The 16,161-nt window shown below is 43.2% G+C and overlaps 1 protein-coding gene across 9 annotated transcripts in view; it reads right to left on the bottom strand.

The window, feature by feature from the left end:
* EPHA5 (EPH receptor A5) overlaps positions 1–16,161 on the bottom strand; it is a 193,025-nt gene that overhangs the window by 137,987 nt on the left and 38,877 nt on the right. For all 9 annotated transcript variants that reach the window (XM_059844327.1, XM_059844331.1, XM_059844328.1 and 6 more), the window contains exon 3: positions 10,496–11,159. In XM_059844327.1, coding sequence (XP_059700310.1) covers positions 10,496–11,159 — 664 coding nt within the window. The remainder of the gene's footprint in view (positions 1–10,495; positions 11,160–16,161) is intronic.

Here is a 16,161-nt window from a genome sequence, read left to right as displayed (position 1 = left end):
GCCAGGAAATAATTTAGTTAACAAATCATACAGGATTATCATCTCCCTCCCACCAAAATCAATGATAAATCCCCACTGACTACAAAATGCAAAAGATCACACTGCAATTCATTTCTGCCAGGAAACCTGCAACTAGATGTATCAGTCTGGCAGCACTACCCTGCAGCAAGGTCTCTGTGTTATTTCTGCCAGGCTCGCTAGTGCAGGCATCAACAGCATGGTTTCTTTCTCTCTCCAGTACTAGCTAGACTCTCAATCTGGACCAAAATGCCTTTGCACATGAATGATCGATTAAGTCTCTCGAGCATAAGCGTGTCTCCACATCTGCCTGTGTGGGCCCACGCTGCCCTGACCCAAGCCATATCTGTAGGCATTCCCCCCGTCTAAATTCCCTGCTGACGGCTTTGTTGAAGGATGCTGCTGCTGTCACAACACAAGAGCAGGTCCTAGCTGCTGTGACACTTCATTTGTCTGGGCAGCAGCAGTGCCTGGAAGGATGACTGCCCTGTTTTAGTGGAAGTATGCAAGATAATCAAGGCCAGCTAAGCAAACTAGTTTTGACACATTAAATCATGCTTGAACTGTGAAAGCAAAGAAAAATAATGTAAAAGCCCTTCTAAAAAAAAAAAAATTACAAATAAATAAATAATGTGGGCCAGTCTTGTGCCCAGGGAGGGGAGAAAAGCTTTTATCTGAGCCTGACTGAGGACTTTGGGTAGGCAGAGAGGGAAAAATTATTTTGCAAGACAGACACCTACCTTTTTCTTCATAGGTTTGTAGCATTTCATTTCTACAAAGAGTCTCTTTCTGATCATCTGCTCTGGCAGTAAAAGAGCACCAAGTGCTTGAGCAAAAAGCAGACCCAAAATCAGGTAGGACAGGAAGAGTAAAATCACATCACCTATCTGCTTACCCCTTACTGGCACACTCAGGTGCCTACAAATGCCCTGAGCAACATCTGACTTGGTACTGGAGGGTCCCATGATTACTTTTGCTACTGTACTCTGTGAGCCTTAAGCTATTTTTGCCTCAAATTCCCTCTGCAGGCACTTTGCTCTAGACATTGCAGCCTGCAATGACAACACTCAATCTGCTGCAAGTCAACCATTGCAATGCAGGAAATCCCAGCAGCACAGGGTCACAGGGCATCTGTGGACCTTGGCAATTATATATGGCATCTCCCCATCATCCTGGACCTCTTCCTCCCCGCTGTGAATTTCTTCCAGTAATTAACATGCCCAATTGCCTTGGATTTATACTAATAAAACACTGGCTCCTGTCCCAAGATTCCAACATTGCTGTCGCTTCTTGAACCTGCCAAGCCCCAGCAGTAATGAAGCCCACACTCCTAGCTCTGTTACTGCCTGGGCTGCAGGCTGAGAAGCAGTTTGGAGCTGGGAAGCTGCAGCCTGCAGGTTGCTTCCGCCAAATTACAAATTAGCACGTTCCCCATGCTCTGCAGTAATTAAAAACCTTCCTTTCCAGGCAGCTTTCGAAGGCAACACTGTGACCCCTGTCACCACTGCAATGGGACGACAGACTGTCCAATCTGGTGTAAGCCCTCTAATGTGTTATTTGTGGAATTAGGGCTGTGCCAGAGTGACTTCTCAGCCCAGGCAGGAGACAGTGAGTTCACCTGGGTAGCAACCATCACTTGGAGTTCAACAAGGATCATGTTGGCTCCCTAGACAGGCTCCCTTTATTCGAGTAATACCAGTCACACACATGGAGAGGGACTGGACAGTCTGCTGGGCCGGGGGATGCTTTTTGATATATATGCAGAGGGTCTGGTAGTCAATAATGCTGATGTTTTGGCAGTGAAATGGACCCTCTGGCAGAGATGGAGTCCCTGGCACAGCTGCCACACTAGGCAGAGCCTCTAGGTGATGTGAGAGTCCTGTTCAGAAAATGCATATCCAGGCCAAGTGGTTTTTTGAAAGCAAGCATCTAACTGAGGTACAAAAGCAAGCCTTTTGAAATGACAATTTCTGTCCAAATTCCATCTCTAGAGGAACGTTAATTTCATTGTTATTTCCCAATGAATCCACCTGGAGAGGAATGATCTTAAAAAGGTTTTAGATTAGTCTAAGGGAATAAAAAGAGCACTTGAGATGGAGCACAGCACTGATACCCAAAATCCTGGTTCAGGCTCTGGTCTCCGAATGGCATTGAATAACTCAGTCTCCGGCCCAAGGCTGTTGTTTGTAAAACCAGGAATAGTGACTCTGACCTACTTCATTAAGTGGGTAGTTCAAAATCCAACAGAGGAAAGCCCTTCACATGACCTGGAAGTGGTTTTAATAATCTGCATTAACTGTTTCTTTCCTCACAGTGAAAAATCTGACTTCTCAAGTGGCAGCGAAACTACTCATAAGCTAGTCAAAGCCTGCTGTGAGGACTTGGCTCAGGATACCCCTCCAAGTGTCACTGCAAGAATGGGTCACATCTCAAGTCAGCACCACCCCCAGTGCCACACTGGTCAGGCAAACCTGTCGGAGAGGCTGAGCCCACCACCCTCACTGCCCCAGCAGGCTCTGTGAGGAGCACCAAGATGCAGATGAAGGTGCTCTGCTGATGTGTATCCTCTCCCACTCATCCTGCTTCCAGGAATATAACTGTGGGTGGCATGAGGAGGCAGGCAGGCAGGCAGGGATAGTCTTCTTTCAACCCCCCCAGCCAGGGAATTTGTCCTGATACTGCCACTTACCTGCAGCTCTTAAAGCCTGAGTTTTCAGGAGAAGGGAAGTAGAATTTGTCTTGGCATTAAATTGATTGACTGTCATTTACAGTGAGAAGAAAGTTGTCATCTCAAATCCCAGTTCTTCAAACTTCAGCTGTTTTTTTTTAAGGACATAAATTTATAAAGACAGGTGTATGAAAGAAGTAAGGGACATCCACAAGCCTTTAATTGCCTCTTTTGTCTTTGTTTGTTTTTTTCTCTTTTTCTCTTATCTGTTTTGTGTATACATTTTGGGGTTTATGTAACACCTACCCCTCTGAGTTTGCTCCAGTATTAAAAACCTCTTAACCACCCTGAGGGAAATCAAAAATGGAAGCTCATCAGAACCACGTTCAATACATTCTTAACCCTGTGTTGTTCATACATAACAATTCTGTCTATACTAGATTTACTTCTTCAATGACAGAAAATGAACAATCTTCCAGCAAAATAAACGGGTATCTCTTTTATCATGAAGAGCAGATTCGACTCTTTCTACAGATATATCTATTGCAGCTTCATTGCTCTTACTTCATTCTACAGAACACTTACCTTGTAAAGGATACAAGGTTATTCAGGTTAAAGAAATAAAATAAAATATAAACTGCGAATCTGTCCATGCAAGGCACAATTGTAGCCTGCTTTTGTGGAGCCTGGATTTCAACCTCAATTTTAACCCAGAGCAAGTGAAAATGGTCAAGATGTAAAGCATGCAGAGAGGAAAGCTTATTATTGAAATGTCAACACATCATTAACTACTGCTAAGTGTTTCTAAATGAGAAATACAAAACTGAAAACCCAAATTATGAGCAAAACAATAGTACCACTTCATTTTGATACCCCATATAAATTAGGTGGAATGAGGGATCTGACAAACGAGCTCTAGCAGACCCTTGGCAGTTCAAGTGGTTGCAGCAACCCTTCTGCTACAGATCACCATCTAGGGAGAGTGCCCCCAGGCCAGGACATCAAGACAAGCACTCCACTGATCACATCAGTCATGGGCAAACTATCCAGTTTTACAGAGCCAGCAGCAGCTTCCAGCACTGGGGCAGAGCGGGCAGCTGGGCACAGCTGTATCTTAAATCAAGGCAATTAAATTCACTGCATTGCCAACAAGCATTCATGCACTTTATCCTTAGTGGTTTTCCAGAGTCCTTAATTGTTTCAAAAAACCACAATTAATAAGTAAGCTGTTTCCAAGCCATTCAAAGACAAAGCTGGCAATCGCACCATGGCCAACATTCCTTTTGTCCTGCAACACCTCTGCCATCCCATAATTTAACAAATGCCCTAATCCACCAATGGATACAGTATCTTCAAGAATGATAAAACCAAACAAAAACACCATTCAAGTAAATATCATTTAGTTATCTAGGACCAGACTAAAAAGCATACCCTAAGATCTGTCCCAAAATATCTTATGGTTAAGAAGCAAACATGACCTTCACAGTTTACACTTCTGAAGCCATTTCCAAACCTTATTTTGTTTGCACTGCTCAATCTATACTTGGTGAAGGGAATAAAGTACTTCTTAACTGTCCTTCTGAAAGGTGACTGTACAGCAGCCAGACTGCAAAGAACAGGAAGGTTAAGTTGGTCAAAGCAGCAGCCTAAAAGCATCGCTGCAGAACAAGGAAAAGATCTTTAGTCCTTGGGGTTATGAGTATACAAGGTAGTGCAGAAAGTTACAGCTCATTAGTAAAGCATAAACCATTGCACATAGATGGACACCGTGCCTCCTTAAAAAGGAGGGCAAATACACACACACACAAACCAAAACAAAGACAGCAATATTTAATCAGTCCTGCTGCAATACAATTTTGATCTGTGCAAAACATTTCCCTGCTCTTGTTAATTATTTCAGCTGCAGAACAAAACATCTAAATATATACATGCACACACCTCTCCACAGAATAAAACCCATTCTCCCTTCAGTGACAGCTGCATTTTGCATTCAAGTGACTTTCTTTACATTTGAAAAGAGAATACACATTGTGTGGCCAAAAATCCAGCTATTCTGACACTGGCTGGGTTTGTGACTAATTAAAATTACCTAGGTACTTCAGCTCATAATTATATAAACACCTAGCATGCTATATTCCCAGCCAATTTGGTTTTAATCAGAAAAATGCACAAGAAGTATGAATGATGGGCAAAGAACTCCCTGGAGGGGCAACTCTATTTCCAGATTTAGTATTCTCCATATACCAAATATTTCCATCACTGTTTTTCTTGCCATGTAATCACCTCCCAATAGAACAATTAAAAAGAGATTTTTTTTTTTTTTTTTTTTTTTTTTTTTAAATCCCTGGACTTTGCTTGCTTTCCACTCTCCTATGAAGGTAAAAGCACACTTGCCTCATCCACCTGAGTCCCAGCTGGGAAGTCTCCCACAAGACAGGCAGGATTTAGCAGCATGCTGCCTTTCTAGCATAGGTAACAAGGGGGGGTGGTTGGAGAGAGAGAGAATTCAGCCAACATGAGGCAGAGAGGCAGGCAAGTTGTGGAATGGACTGAAGAAAAGCTGCCCCCGACTGCAGCTGTATCAGGGGTAAGAACAGAAACACTGTCTGCTCTGGAGCAAAAGAACAAGTTTCAAAATAAGATTACCTGTGCAGCAGCATGCTTCCAGTTCTAGAAATAAGGGGATGGGGAAGGCAATGGCTGAGGTCCTGCACTGTGTCACCTGAGAAAACCACACATAACGTGCAAATACACAGGGTTTTCTTTATTGTGGTATCAGCTATCTGTTTTATTCACACATCAGACCTCTGGGATAGCTGCAGACTCAGAAACACAAGAGTTGTAAAGCATGGCTCTGCCACCATTCCATTTTAAGCCCTCAGTTGTCTCCCAGTCCTCCACAGATGGTGCCTTCTGCTCCTCACCAGCCAAGGGTCACTACCTCAGCCTGCTGCTCCTGCACAGCTGTAAATAAACAATTGCCTCCGAGTATCCTTGGAGTGGCTCATCAACGGGATGGCAATCACTGCTCTGGGAAAGTGCCTTCAAACACTCTGCACTGATTGCTCTGCTTTTGGAGGAAGATGAGTAGCTCTGCTTCACCCCCAATCAGCCAAGCAACAAAATCATCCAGGAACTGATTCAGCAGGTAAACTTCTAACTACATAAGCTAGATGTCAATTAGTTTTAATTAAGTCCAAAATAAATGACCTGTGAACACAACATTTTCTGCAGCCCTTGTTTTCTGTAAGAAACTCATTTCTCTTGGCAAGGGCTCAGCTGAATCACAACACAAGTAATGAACAATCACCAAAAATAAATATGGTTTTGTAAATGCATTGAGGTATGTTCAGCAAAGTTGATTAAGGGAAAAATAATCAAACAAACATCAATATTTAAGACAGCAGAAGGGCTTCAAAATTATAGAGGTGTTTTACAAAAAAAAAAAAAAAAAAAAAAATCCGGGTATATTTTCTGGCAGCAGCTCCTTTCCAAAACCACAAACTATGCCCCAACCTGTCTTTCATCCAACCTTCAGTTTCAATGTTCTTCCTCAGAAAACAGCAAGGGTGAAGAAAGACATCACTGAGTTTTCCTCCATTATTTTGTGCACGCCTAACACCTGTAAGCTTGTCTATATACCTGCTAGCAAGCTAAAACCAGCTGTACTCCTTTTGATGTCTCTTCAAGTGGCAGCATGCACTGATCCTTGGAAAGGAGAGCGTCATGACCTCCTGAACTCATTACTCACCTTTTCACTTGGGCTCCCCTTCTGTGCAGTTTTTCTTTTCTTTCATTTTTTCTTTACTCAAATATTTAATTTATTTGTGCTTCAGCTCTAAAGTCATCTGAAAAAAGATCAGGCTCTGCAAAATCAATTACATTTGCAGCCCAGTGGACACTAGCAGGACCTCACCACTGCAAATGTGTTTGGCTCTCATTAGTTTAACAAGTCAACAACCCCTCTCTTCCAGTTGCATGGGCTCAACTGTCTTTGAAGGCACAAAAATAAATATTTCTTGCTGCTCGCTGAGAACATATTGGGCTGAAGGTGAAGATGAACACAAAGAGGTGCCCTTGTCATGATATTAATTTCCTACACAAACCCCAATGTTGAGTGCTGCTATTTACAGTAAGCAACTAAAACTGAAGTTACAATAAAACTCATCTATGCCAGTGAAGGAAGAAGGAAAGCAGAGATTGGGCAGACAATTTTTTTTGGTCAAACCCCTAAATGGGTAAAGGGAGAAATGTCAGTGGCACTACACCAATTTTTACAGCATTTTAGGATCTGTCCCTCAGCTTTGGTTGAGTACTGCCTGCGAGGGCAGAGACCACTATTAGGAGACTTGAAACTGGCCAAGAAGATTTGAAAGAGGGCATTTTCCTCAAGGGTCCCTTCAGAAAGCACCAGCTGAACTGAGGCAAAGCCCACAACCATCAGTCCTTTAGCAGTACCAAACCACCACTCTGGAAACCAGCACAGAAATTCACAGAGCAACTGCTTTAATTTCTCTTATTAACTAGCACAGCAATATGTTCTTGTGAATAATGAACCTTAACACTAGTCCTTTACAAACGTGTCCTAATACAGCCACAATTTACCTCTAGCTGTCCCTAGCAGTCGCTGATAAATGTACCATGTCGCCAAAAGCGGTGTAAAAATCCAAATAGTTTTGGGTTTTTTACAATAACTACTACCTAGCTGCCTATATTAATTGACAGAGTGAGCATATTATATAAGGAGATTAGACCATGTCATATTTACAACCTCAGAGTCCCCAGTGAGAGAAATTGCTCAGCTGTTACTGTCAGTGCCTTCTTCAAACAGGAACCCTGCTGACAAGATGATGAATTCAGAACATCATTGCCAATTAATGATTTGTAGGCAGAAGGGATTTCAATAGTTCCCATATGTTTGTGAGGATGACTGGGATTTACATCACCTCTAATAAAAGAGTGTAGTCTGCTCTGTCCGGACGTGACACTAGAGATTGGAAAATGTCATCTTTCCAGGAGAAATTTTAATAAACAAAGCCAGGCTCTTCTGGGTTGAAAATGTTTCCCAAAGCGTGGTGATGTAAAACCTGCTTACTAAGTGAAAGCAAACTGGAAGACCCCTTGCAAGATGCACCCAAGTGATTTACAAACAAAAGGTCAGAAGCTATTTAGGTGTTTGTGAAAGCTACACAGCAGAGTACCAAGAGCACCACTATGTCAGCCAGGAGCATGGAGTGCATTTCCTTAGCATCAATCAGACTGTGGGGAAAACTAGTTCAGCATTTACAAATACACAGGACCTCTCTTGGTGTTACTTACTCTGCTCAGGGATGCAAAGTTTAACTTCACTGTCCTAGAAGACAATCTCATCTTTGTGAACCTAACAATACCCAAACCATACATGCTGAATACAGACCTCCTGAACTGCCTAAGGCTGAATGCCTCCTATCAACAGAGCATCTTGGAGCCAACCAGCAGGGAAAGCTTGGCACAATGACCTGGGGTAAACACAGGACATCCAAAGGGGGCCATCAAACAGAATTTGCCATAGGCACTCAAGTCCCATTGATTTGGTGATGGAATTTAGAGCTATCCCACAAAAAAAAAAAAAAAAAAAAAAGAAAAAGAATTACTAGTTTTAACATCTCTAGAGCAATAAAGTGATAAAAATCCTGTCTGTAGGTGAGGTAAAGAGCAGTTTATGTGAATATACCTTAGGAACAGAGCAGGGATAAAGCACCACAAAGCATCTTTACACTTCCTAACTATTATCACAGCCGTACCCAACACAGTCATAAATTGAGAGGCCACATACTGCCCTCTTAAGAAAAACAAACAAACAAAAAAACCCAAACAAACCAACAACCCAAAAAACAACCTAGACCCAAAAATGGAAAGCATAGCCTTTAATCAGTAAGGTCTTCTGAAAGCACACCCCAGATTGCTATCTCAACACTGCCAGAGATGCAACCCCTCTACAGGCAGTGCAGCTTCTTCAATGATAGTCTCAGGTTTTTGGTTTAAATCTGTATTTTTGGGGGTTTGGTGGTTTGGTTCATAGTTGATTTTTTTAATAGTGTTTTTTTGTTTGGTTGGGAGTTTTTTTTTTGGCTCTTTTTGTTTGGTTGGGTTTCTTTTGTGTGTTTCTTGTTTCTTTATAAGTCCTCTAAGTGTGCTTTGAGAAATGTAGCATCAGAGGACAAGACTTGAAGGGTGACTAATAGAGGACTCCTTTCCTCCAAAAATTCTAGACCTAGCACCAAACCAGTGTCTTGTCACTTTGTGACATGGTATTTTCTGTCATAATTAAGAAAACCTTGCTGATCTATCGACCAACATCCCTCATCTGTGGCAGTCTATATTTCCTCAGCTTGGGATAATGTTGATCTTAGCTCCCCCATTGTACAGTATCAAACATGGAGTCAGTCTCTTCTCCCCCCCTAAAAGGAGAAATATCTTTATTAGCACAGGAAAAGGAAAACCAAGACAGATTTTGCTGTATTGACTACATCTGTAGAAAAAGGAGACTATTCTGGTCAAAAATACCACTCCACATGCTGTTTAGTAGAGGTTTCTCCAACACAAACATTTCTCTCAAACATTACATTTTCTCTCCATGTCAACCTTTGAAGAGACTTGAACTATCTTCAGGGTCACAAGCTTGTGACTGAGGACTAAAGGATCAAGACCACAGTTTGCTGTGGATATGCACTGATCTATTCTTTATACTGCACTACAAACAATAATCAGTGTCTGGAGTGAGCTGAAGAGAAAATGCAACACAGACTTCAGCTGAAGTGGAATTCCTCTGCCTTCCCCATAGTATCTATTGCAATCCATTATTAAGTGTCTGCAAAGACGAGACAATTGAGATGGAACTGATAACCAATATATATTAATTTTGCAAAGAGCAAACTATTGAAATCATTGTTTACCTTCTCTTTTGCAAGCAAATTAGTTTTAGGCTACCTGCGACATATTTACAACAGAAGGGCAAATTTTATAAACAAGCATGTAATACAGCAAACCATAAAATGAGATTGTACACTCAGAGTACACTGCCTTCCTTGTAAGTATTCTTTTTAAGGTTTTGAGCTTTAGATACCCTAGATCTCTTGCCCAAGGCCTCTGATGATTCAGGAGACCTATGCTGACCAGCAATCTGGGAACCTCGGCCAGCTACTTGTGGGAAAACTTCAGCACATATGGAAGCATTTTTATCAGTGGGGTTTTAAGTTTAACTCTGAACAGCTGAGCAGCTTTGTATTAAATTATTTACCAGAGAGGAAAATCAATCAACTCACACCACATCAAATACCCAGCCCCCCATAGAGTGATAAAGACAGAAAAACACACTCCTCCAAATACAAAAACAAAATGCATCTTCTATAGAGATTAACTTCAAACATTCCCTAGTACAGTCCAGAAAAAAAAAGAAAAAAAAGAAATCAGGCTTCTAAGACTCATAAGGAAAGCCTGATACTGAGAAAAATAATATAAATCTCTAAATAACAGAGATTGCCTCATGGACTCAGTAGTACAATGCTCCAAAGTAATAGAAGAATACCAGATTCTCCTTGTTGGCAGCTCTGTAAGCACCAGGAGCACCTGCCAAGGTGTCAAGTGCCATGACACCCAGCCCGGGCCTCTGTCTTCCTGCTGTAACACTTACTCAAAGGACCTCAGAGGAAGTGAGACCCTGACCCACCACTTTCAACTCAACAAGGCACAAAAGCATGGAAGATAAGAGAGCCCAGACTGCACACCACCTTGGAAGCTCAGCACAGAGCCCTCCCTGCAAACCCTTACCTTGGCAGGTGTTGTTCTTCTCCTCATAGCCTGCCTGGCACAAGCACTTCCCGATGGGCACCAGCCATTCCCCCTCGGCACTGCAGTGCATCTTGGGTGCCTCCTCAGTCACCGAGTGGTTGATGCAGACGCCTGACACCTCCAGGAGCTGCGAGGAATCCGCCCCCGTGATGGTGTCGGGGAAGCGCGCCAGGTTGCGGATCACCGACGGGCACTTCTTGTAGTACACGCGCACGGAGACCAGGGCAATGCAGGCACCCACGTCCTGGAAAGCCAGGTAAAATCCCTTCTTTGTCAGGGGCCCAACGTCTCTCACCTCCGTGTTGAGCTTCATCACTCTGTCGCCAAGGTCCAACTCGGTGAAGCTCTCATCAGCAGCGATGGTGTCAATCTTGATGTACTGGTTTTCTTTGATGTTCCTCCCATCTTCATCATCCGATTCAAAGTAGTACATGTTAAAAGTCTCCTTGCAGGTCCCAAGTCCTCCTGGAAGGCTGTTACAGTCCCTCAGGGTGAATTTGAGCTCGATGAAGATGCGGGATGCCCCCTCATTAGAGATCCAGCTGGTCAGAAGCCAGTTGTTCTGATTCTGTTCCATTACCTTGCATACTTGGTATGTGTGTATCGGAGCATAGTTTTCATCCACCTCACCAATTTCTTCCCACTGTATAAAAAGGAAAAGTACTTTTAAAAACAGTCACAACTCTTAGCTTTCCCATCTAAAGAGCATCTTGGGCTTCAGAACTCCGGAAAAAATTTTCAGGGGAAAAAAATGTTTTAATTGCCAAGCTTTCTATACTAGAGGCTTGATGCATTCCTGGTAAAGTCAGATAAATGATCCTTTATAAATAGAGAAGGATGCTAGTTAAAAGCCTTTGCTTTAGACAGTTCAAAAGTGGGAAAACATATTGCTGGGTTTGTCCACTACTATTCAGTTAGGAAACAAACCAAAAGCAGATGGGGCCATTTCTGTGAGCTTTTCCAATGCATCCACTGTTGTCTGTCCCCATGCCCCCAGGGTCCTCTCTACCACATCCTCAAATCACTGCCCCACATAACGAAAACCACACTTCTACAAGCTATTCTCCCCCACCAAACAGCATGCCAGAAAATCAGTGGAGTGATACACTAAATAAATGAGCCTTTCCTATCCCCAAGTGCACTAGTCAGTGTAGTTCTTGCTCATGCAAAGAGAAGATTACTTCCAATACAGGTTATGGGGATCCGCAAATCTTGAGCTGTTTATGTGCTACACAGGTTTTTAATCAGAGCTTCAGGCAACTTTTTGCAGCTTTGTGGGAATTGCAGCATCTGTTTGTTCATTTTATTTTAGCCATGCTCTGAAGGGCATCACTTGGAAGAAATGCTTTTTCCTGGTGCAGCTCAGTCTGTAGTATCACAACCGTGCCTACCACAGATACACATTAGCATTTCCTCTCTGCTTTTGAGGACCCTAGTGTTGCATTAAGATATTAGATTAACCATCTAAGTGCAGCAAAGAACCCAGGAGATTCAGTGTTGGTTTCAGTTTTGTTCCCTTCTACTTCTGACCCACTCATCTGCCACCCAACACCTCCTCCATCCCCTGCTCAGCCTTGCTGCACACACCTGGTCTCAGCTGCGGATGCAGCACAAAGGAAATGCACAGAGCATAATTCAAAGGCACTCCTGTTTCAGGCTGCGTGTCTTCTAAGGGCCAAAGGCCAAACTTTTTCCTTGAAAATAGAGCCTGAGATACAGTTGAGAGTGTTCTCAGCCCAGATGCCATTACTGAAGAGCCGAGATAGAATACCCTCAGAGTCAATGTAACAATGACGATATTTTTTAAATGAAATGTTGTTCTTACATTTTAAATTAAAACAGCAGCAAGAAGTATCATGAGAACATAACTCGATGGTACAGTCAAAAAGGAATTACAAACGCCACCATCAGAAAAACATTATCTTCTCCTGCCTAGCCTGGGATGTGAAAGTGGGGACTTGTGCAGGAAGACATCCCCACTGTGATGTGCAGAGTTCACATGCACCACCAAGCAAGGAACCTTACCCAAAGACATTTTTGCCATGGCAAGCAGTACTTTCATTTGTAACCCTTTTTTGTGTCTCTGGGCTTAAACAGGCCACAACTCCGATTAAGATGCAATTGTCACTGGGCAGCACCACAGAATTGGACAAAGATATGTCTGCAGTGAAAGCCAGGCAGATCTGTGCAGGATTCGTGCCTGACTTTAGGAGAGGCCATTAACAATTACCAGGAGAGTCACTGAGAAAAGATAAAAGAAAAGTATGCAACATAGAATAATTCAGCAGCTAGATTTTCTACGTTCCAGTAGAACATAGGAAGGTTTTGATATATGAAACTAAAAGCAGAAAACCACCATCCTTCAACTAGCATGGTTAATTTGAGTAATAAGTATACTGTACATATATACTTCCAGGTGAATTTGTCTAACATTGTACTAGTTTCAGCCAGGATAGAGTTAACCCTCTTCATAGTAGCTCATATGGGGCTACCTTTGGGAATGAGCCAGAAACACTGTTGATGATACAGAGATGTTTCAGTGACTGCTGAGCAGCACTTACACCAGTCAAGACCTTTTCTGCCTCACAGCCCATCCCACCAGCAAGGAGGCTGGGGGTGCACAAGAAGTTGGGAGAGGACACAACTGGGACAGCTGATCCCACCTGCCCCAAGGGATTTTCCAGACCATAAACTGGGGCAAGAAGAAAGAACTGGGGACAGGAAGAATCATGGCATTTGCTTTTGCAAGTCACAATTATATGTGAGGAAGCCCTACTTTCCTGGGGAGAGCTGAACACCTGCCTGTCCATGGGAAGTCGTGTTCCCAAGGAATTTCTTGGTTTACTTTGCTTGTGTGTGTGACTGTTGCTTTACCTATTTTAGTGTCTTTCTCTCAACCCATGAGTTTTCTCACTTTTACCCTTCTGATTTCTCCCTCATTCTCTGCAGGGCAAGGGAACGAGTGCTGTGGTGGTGGTGCTTAGCTGCCACCTGGGGTTAAACCACAACAGTCCTTTCTGATGGCCAGTGTGGGGCTGGAAGGGTTTGAGATAATGACAGGTGTGATCTGAATGTGCTGGATTGAAGTTATATCTGTTATTGCTGTTGAGCTATTCATTGACTGGCTCCTGGGCTTGCCATGGGGCTTGACTGCCTCACTAAAGCACACTAAAGCCTGGTGCTTGTTAGTGCCTGCTCCTTGGTTCTGCTGCTTGCTGAACTGCTGACCATCTTACTCTGCCAGGCCTGGCAACATCCTGATGTCAGCAGTGACAAAGCACCAGGCTGGCAAATGCCCAGGCTCTCACTGATGTTTCTGTGATGCTGCTCTGGATATGCTGGAGCTGCAGTGTGAACTCAACTCGACAGGAACGTGACCTGGGGATTAGTCCACCTGGGAGAGCAGCCCTAAGCAGCTGTGGATACATTCATGCTGGAGCAGGTGCATCAGTGGCTGAGGTTATGTTGGTGCTGCAGCAGGTACACCCCTGAAGAGACTGTGGCACATAGATAAGGCTCCACTTTGAGCAGGTAAAATCCTAAGGGACTGAAGTCTGTGGCTAAGTCCAAAAAAGGAGCAGGGCCAAGGAGAGGAGTTCATTGCACTGTTACCCCAAATGGTCTGGTCCATGGATAGGGACTGTAATGAAAATACCTCCCTGCTTACCTGGAAATGGCTCCAGCCCATGGGAGTGGTAAATTAATTCCTTGGTTTGCTTTGCTTGTGCGAGCAGCTTTTACTTTACCTATTGCAGTAGCTTCATCTCAAGTCATGAGTTCTCACTTTTACCCTTCTGATTTGCTCACTCGTTGATGGGGAGTGAGAGAGGGGCTGTGTGGTGCTGGCTGGGGTTAAAGCATGACACTATATAAAGGTGAAATCCTATATTTATAAAGGTGGTGGTGATTCTCCATTTGGTGAAAGGGGAGAGTAACCCTCTGTCGCCCTGATTTTTTAAGATTTTCTAACCCTTCTGATGTTGACATTCTTGTAGCAAACTTTCTCACACGCTTTCTGTAAATAACTCATTGTTTTGTATTCTTTTATGGAGGAGGAGAAATTTGATAGACTGTTGGTTTGTCCAGTGTCATTGGAGAGGTGGTACTGTCACCCTCCAATCCACTGTCACTTTTGGAAAACTATAAGTGTTGGAGTCAGAAAATAAACTTCTCTTTTCTTCTTCACCTAGAGAGCAGTGGTGTGCGCCTGTGTTCTTTTGTGTCCTATAGACAACCCTCCACTTCCCCCAATCCACAGAGAGGTCCCTGCCAGACCAGCCCAGGGGACAGATGAGCACATCCCAATACTGCCCAGGAAAGACATAAAGACTTTAACTTAGCTTTTTTCTTGCTGAAGGTCAGAGGATCACTCGAGCAAGTGCTGACATCAACAAGCATACATGAGTAAGTGTTAACTTCCAGCAGGAAGTGGTGCAAAGCATCTCAGGACTGGAAATGGCTCAGACCAGTTTCATCACATGGAGATGTTTATGGATGGCCACAAGGTAGACAGCAAAACACTGAGCACCATCTAAAGAGCATTAACGCGTATTTCTTTCACAGACTTGACATTTACAATGGCTGTGATGTTGCAGCAATATCATTAGTGACCTAACTTGAAGGCATGCTGAAAAACACCACTTGACTTTTTTCATACTTGCCAGGTCAGTTTTCAAGGACCCAACCATGATGCTCCCCAGAGTTATGCAGTTAAGCTCATTTCCACCGCTGCTTCAGGAGTTGTGCTTTTGGGAGTGAGTACAAAGTTCATTTGTTGAAAAACGAAGTGCAGTGATTCTAACAGCTGCTTTCATGCACTGAGAGCACTAAACACCATGAGGATAAAGGTCCAAGCATAAATACATCAATGAACTGTGCTAGAGTCTTATCTCAGCTGCAAGAAATGGCACACAGCCTAACGTCTCGGGCTTCAAGATGTGCTGCACTTCCAGTACTGCTCCCCAGATCAGAGCAAATCCTGTCATCACCACCTGCCATCAAACCTAAAGCAATCATCAGGGCATGAGAAAGGGGAGGTGCTAATGAGCTAAGGCTGCTTATCTCTGTATAATCCTCAAGGGAAAGTCAACCAGATTTTATCAGAGCAGCCAGTATTGTGCAAAATCTCTGCCCTATCATTTAATCTTCTTCTCCCCTATCTGCATGTAGGACTACACCATTTCTTTCTTTACAGCTGGATCTGCCTCCCCCCAGAGACTGCAGATAAGCTGCCACCCTTCTGCTTTTACATCCCTCCACGAGATGGAGATGGCAGTAAGAGCCCCTGCACCTTCTGCCTGGTCCCAGCCTCCTAGTCACTACAGACCTCAGAGAAGTACTTCAGCCAACAAAGAAATACAAACCACAGGATGACATGCAGTGCCTAACAGCAAATGGGAAAGAAATCCCACCACATTAAAGAGACAGCAACTAGATGAAAATTATTGGCATGAAAAAAAAATTAAGTACAACTGAAAAATTGTGTAATGTTATAATTCCTCTCTGCAGCATGTATTTTTTGATATATAAATCAACCCCATCTGCAGGATTAAAACAAAAGTGCAACCATTAATTTGGTGGTAAATGTTTTCTCTACATCTTTAATAGCCCTAAGAAGGAAAACACAAATGCATTTCAATGGCCTG

The sequence above is a fragment of the Haemorhous mexicanus genome, chromosome 4 (genome assembly GCF_027477595.1).
Source record: "Haemorhous mexicanus isolate bHaeMex1 chromosome 4, bHaeMex1.pri, whole genome shotgun sequence".
Lineage (NCBI taxonomy): Eukaryota > Metazoa > Chordata > Aves > Passeriformes > Fringillidae > Haemorhous > Haemorhous mexicanus.
The sequence above is the reverse complement of the archived record's forward strand: the minus strand, read 5'-3'. Positions and strand labels throughout refer to the sequence as shown.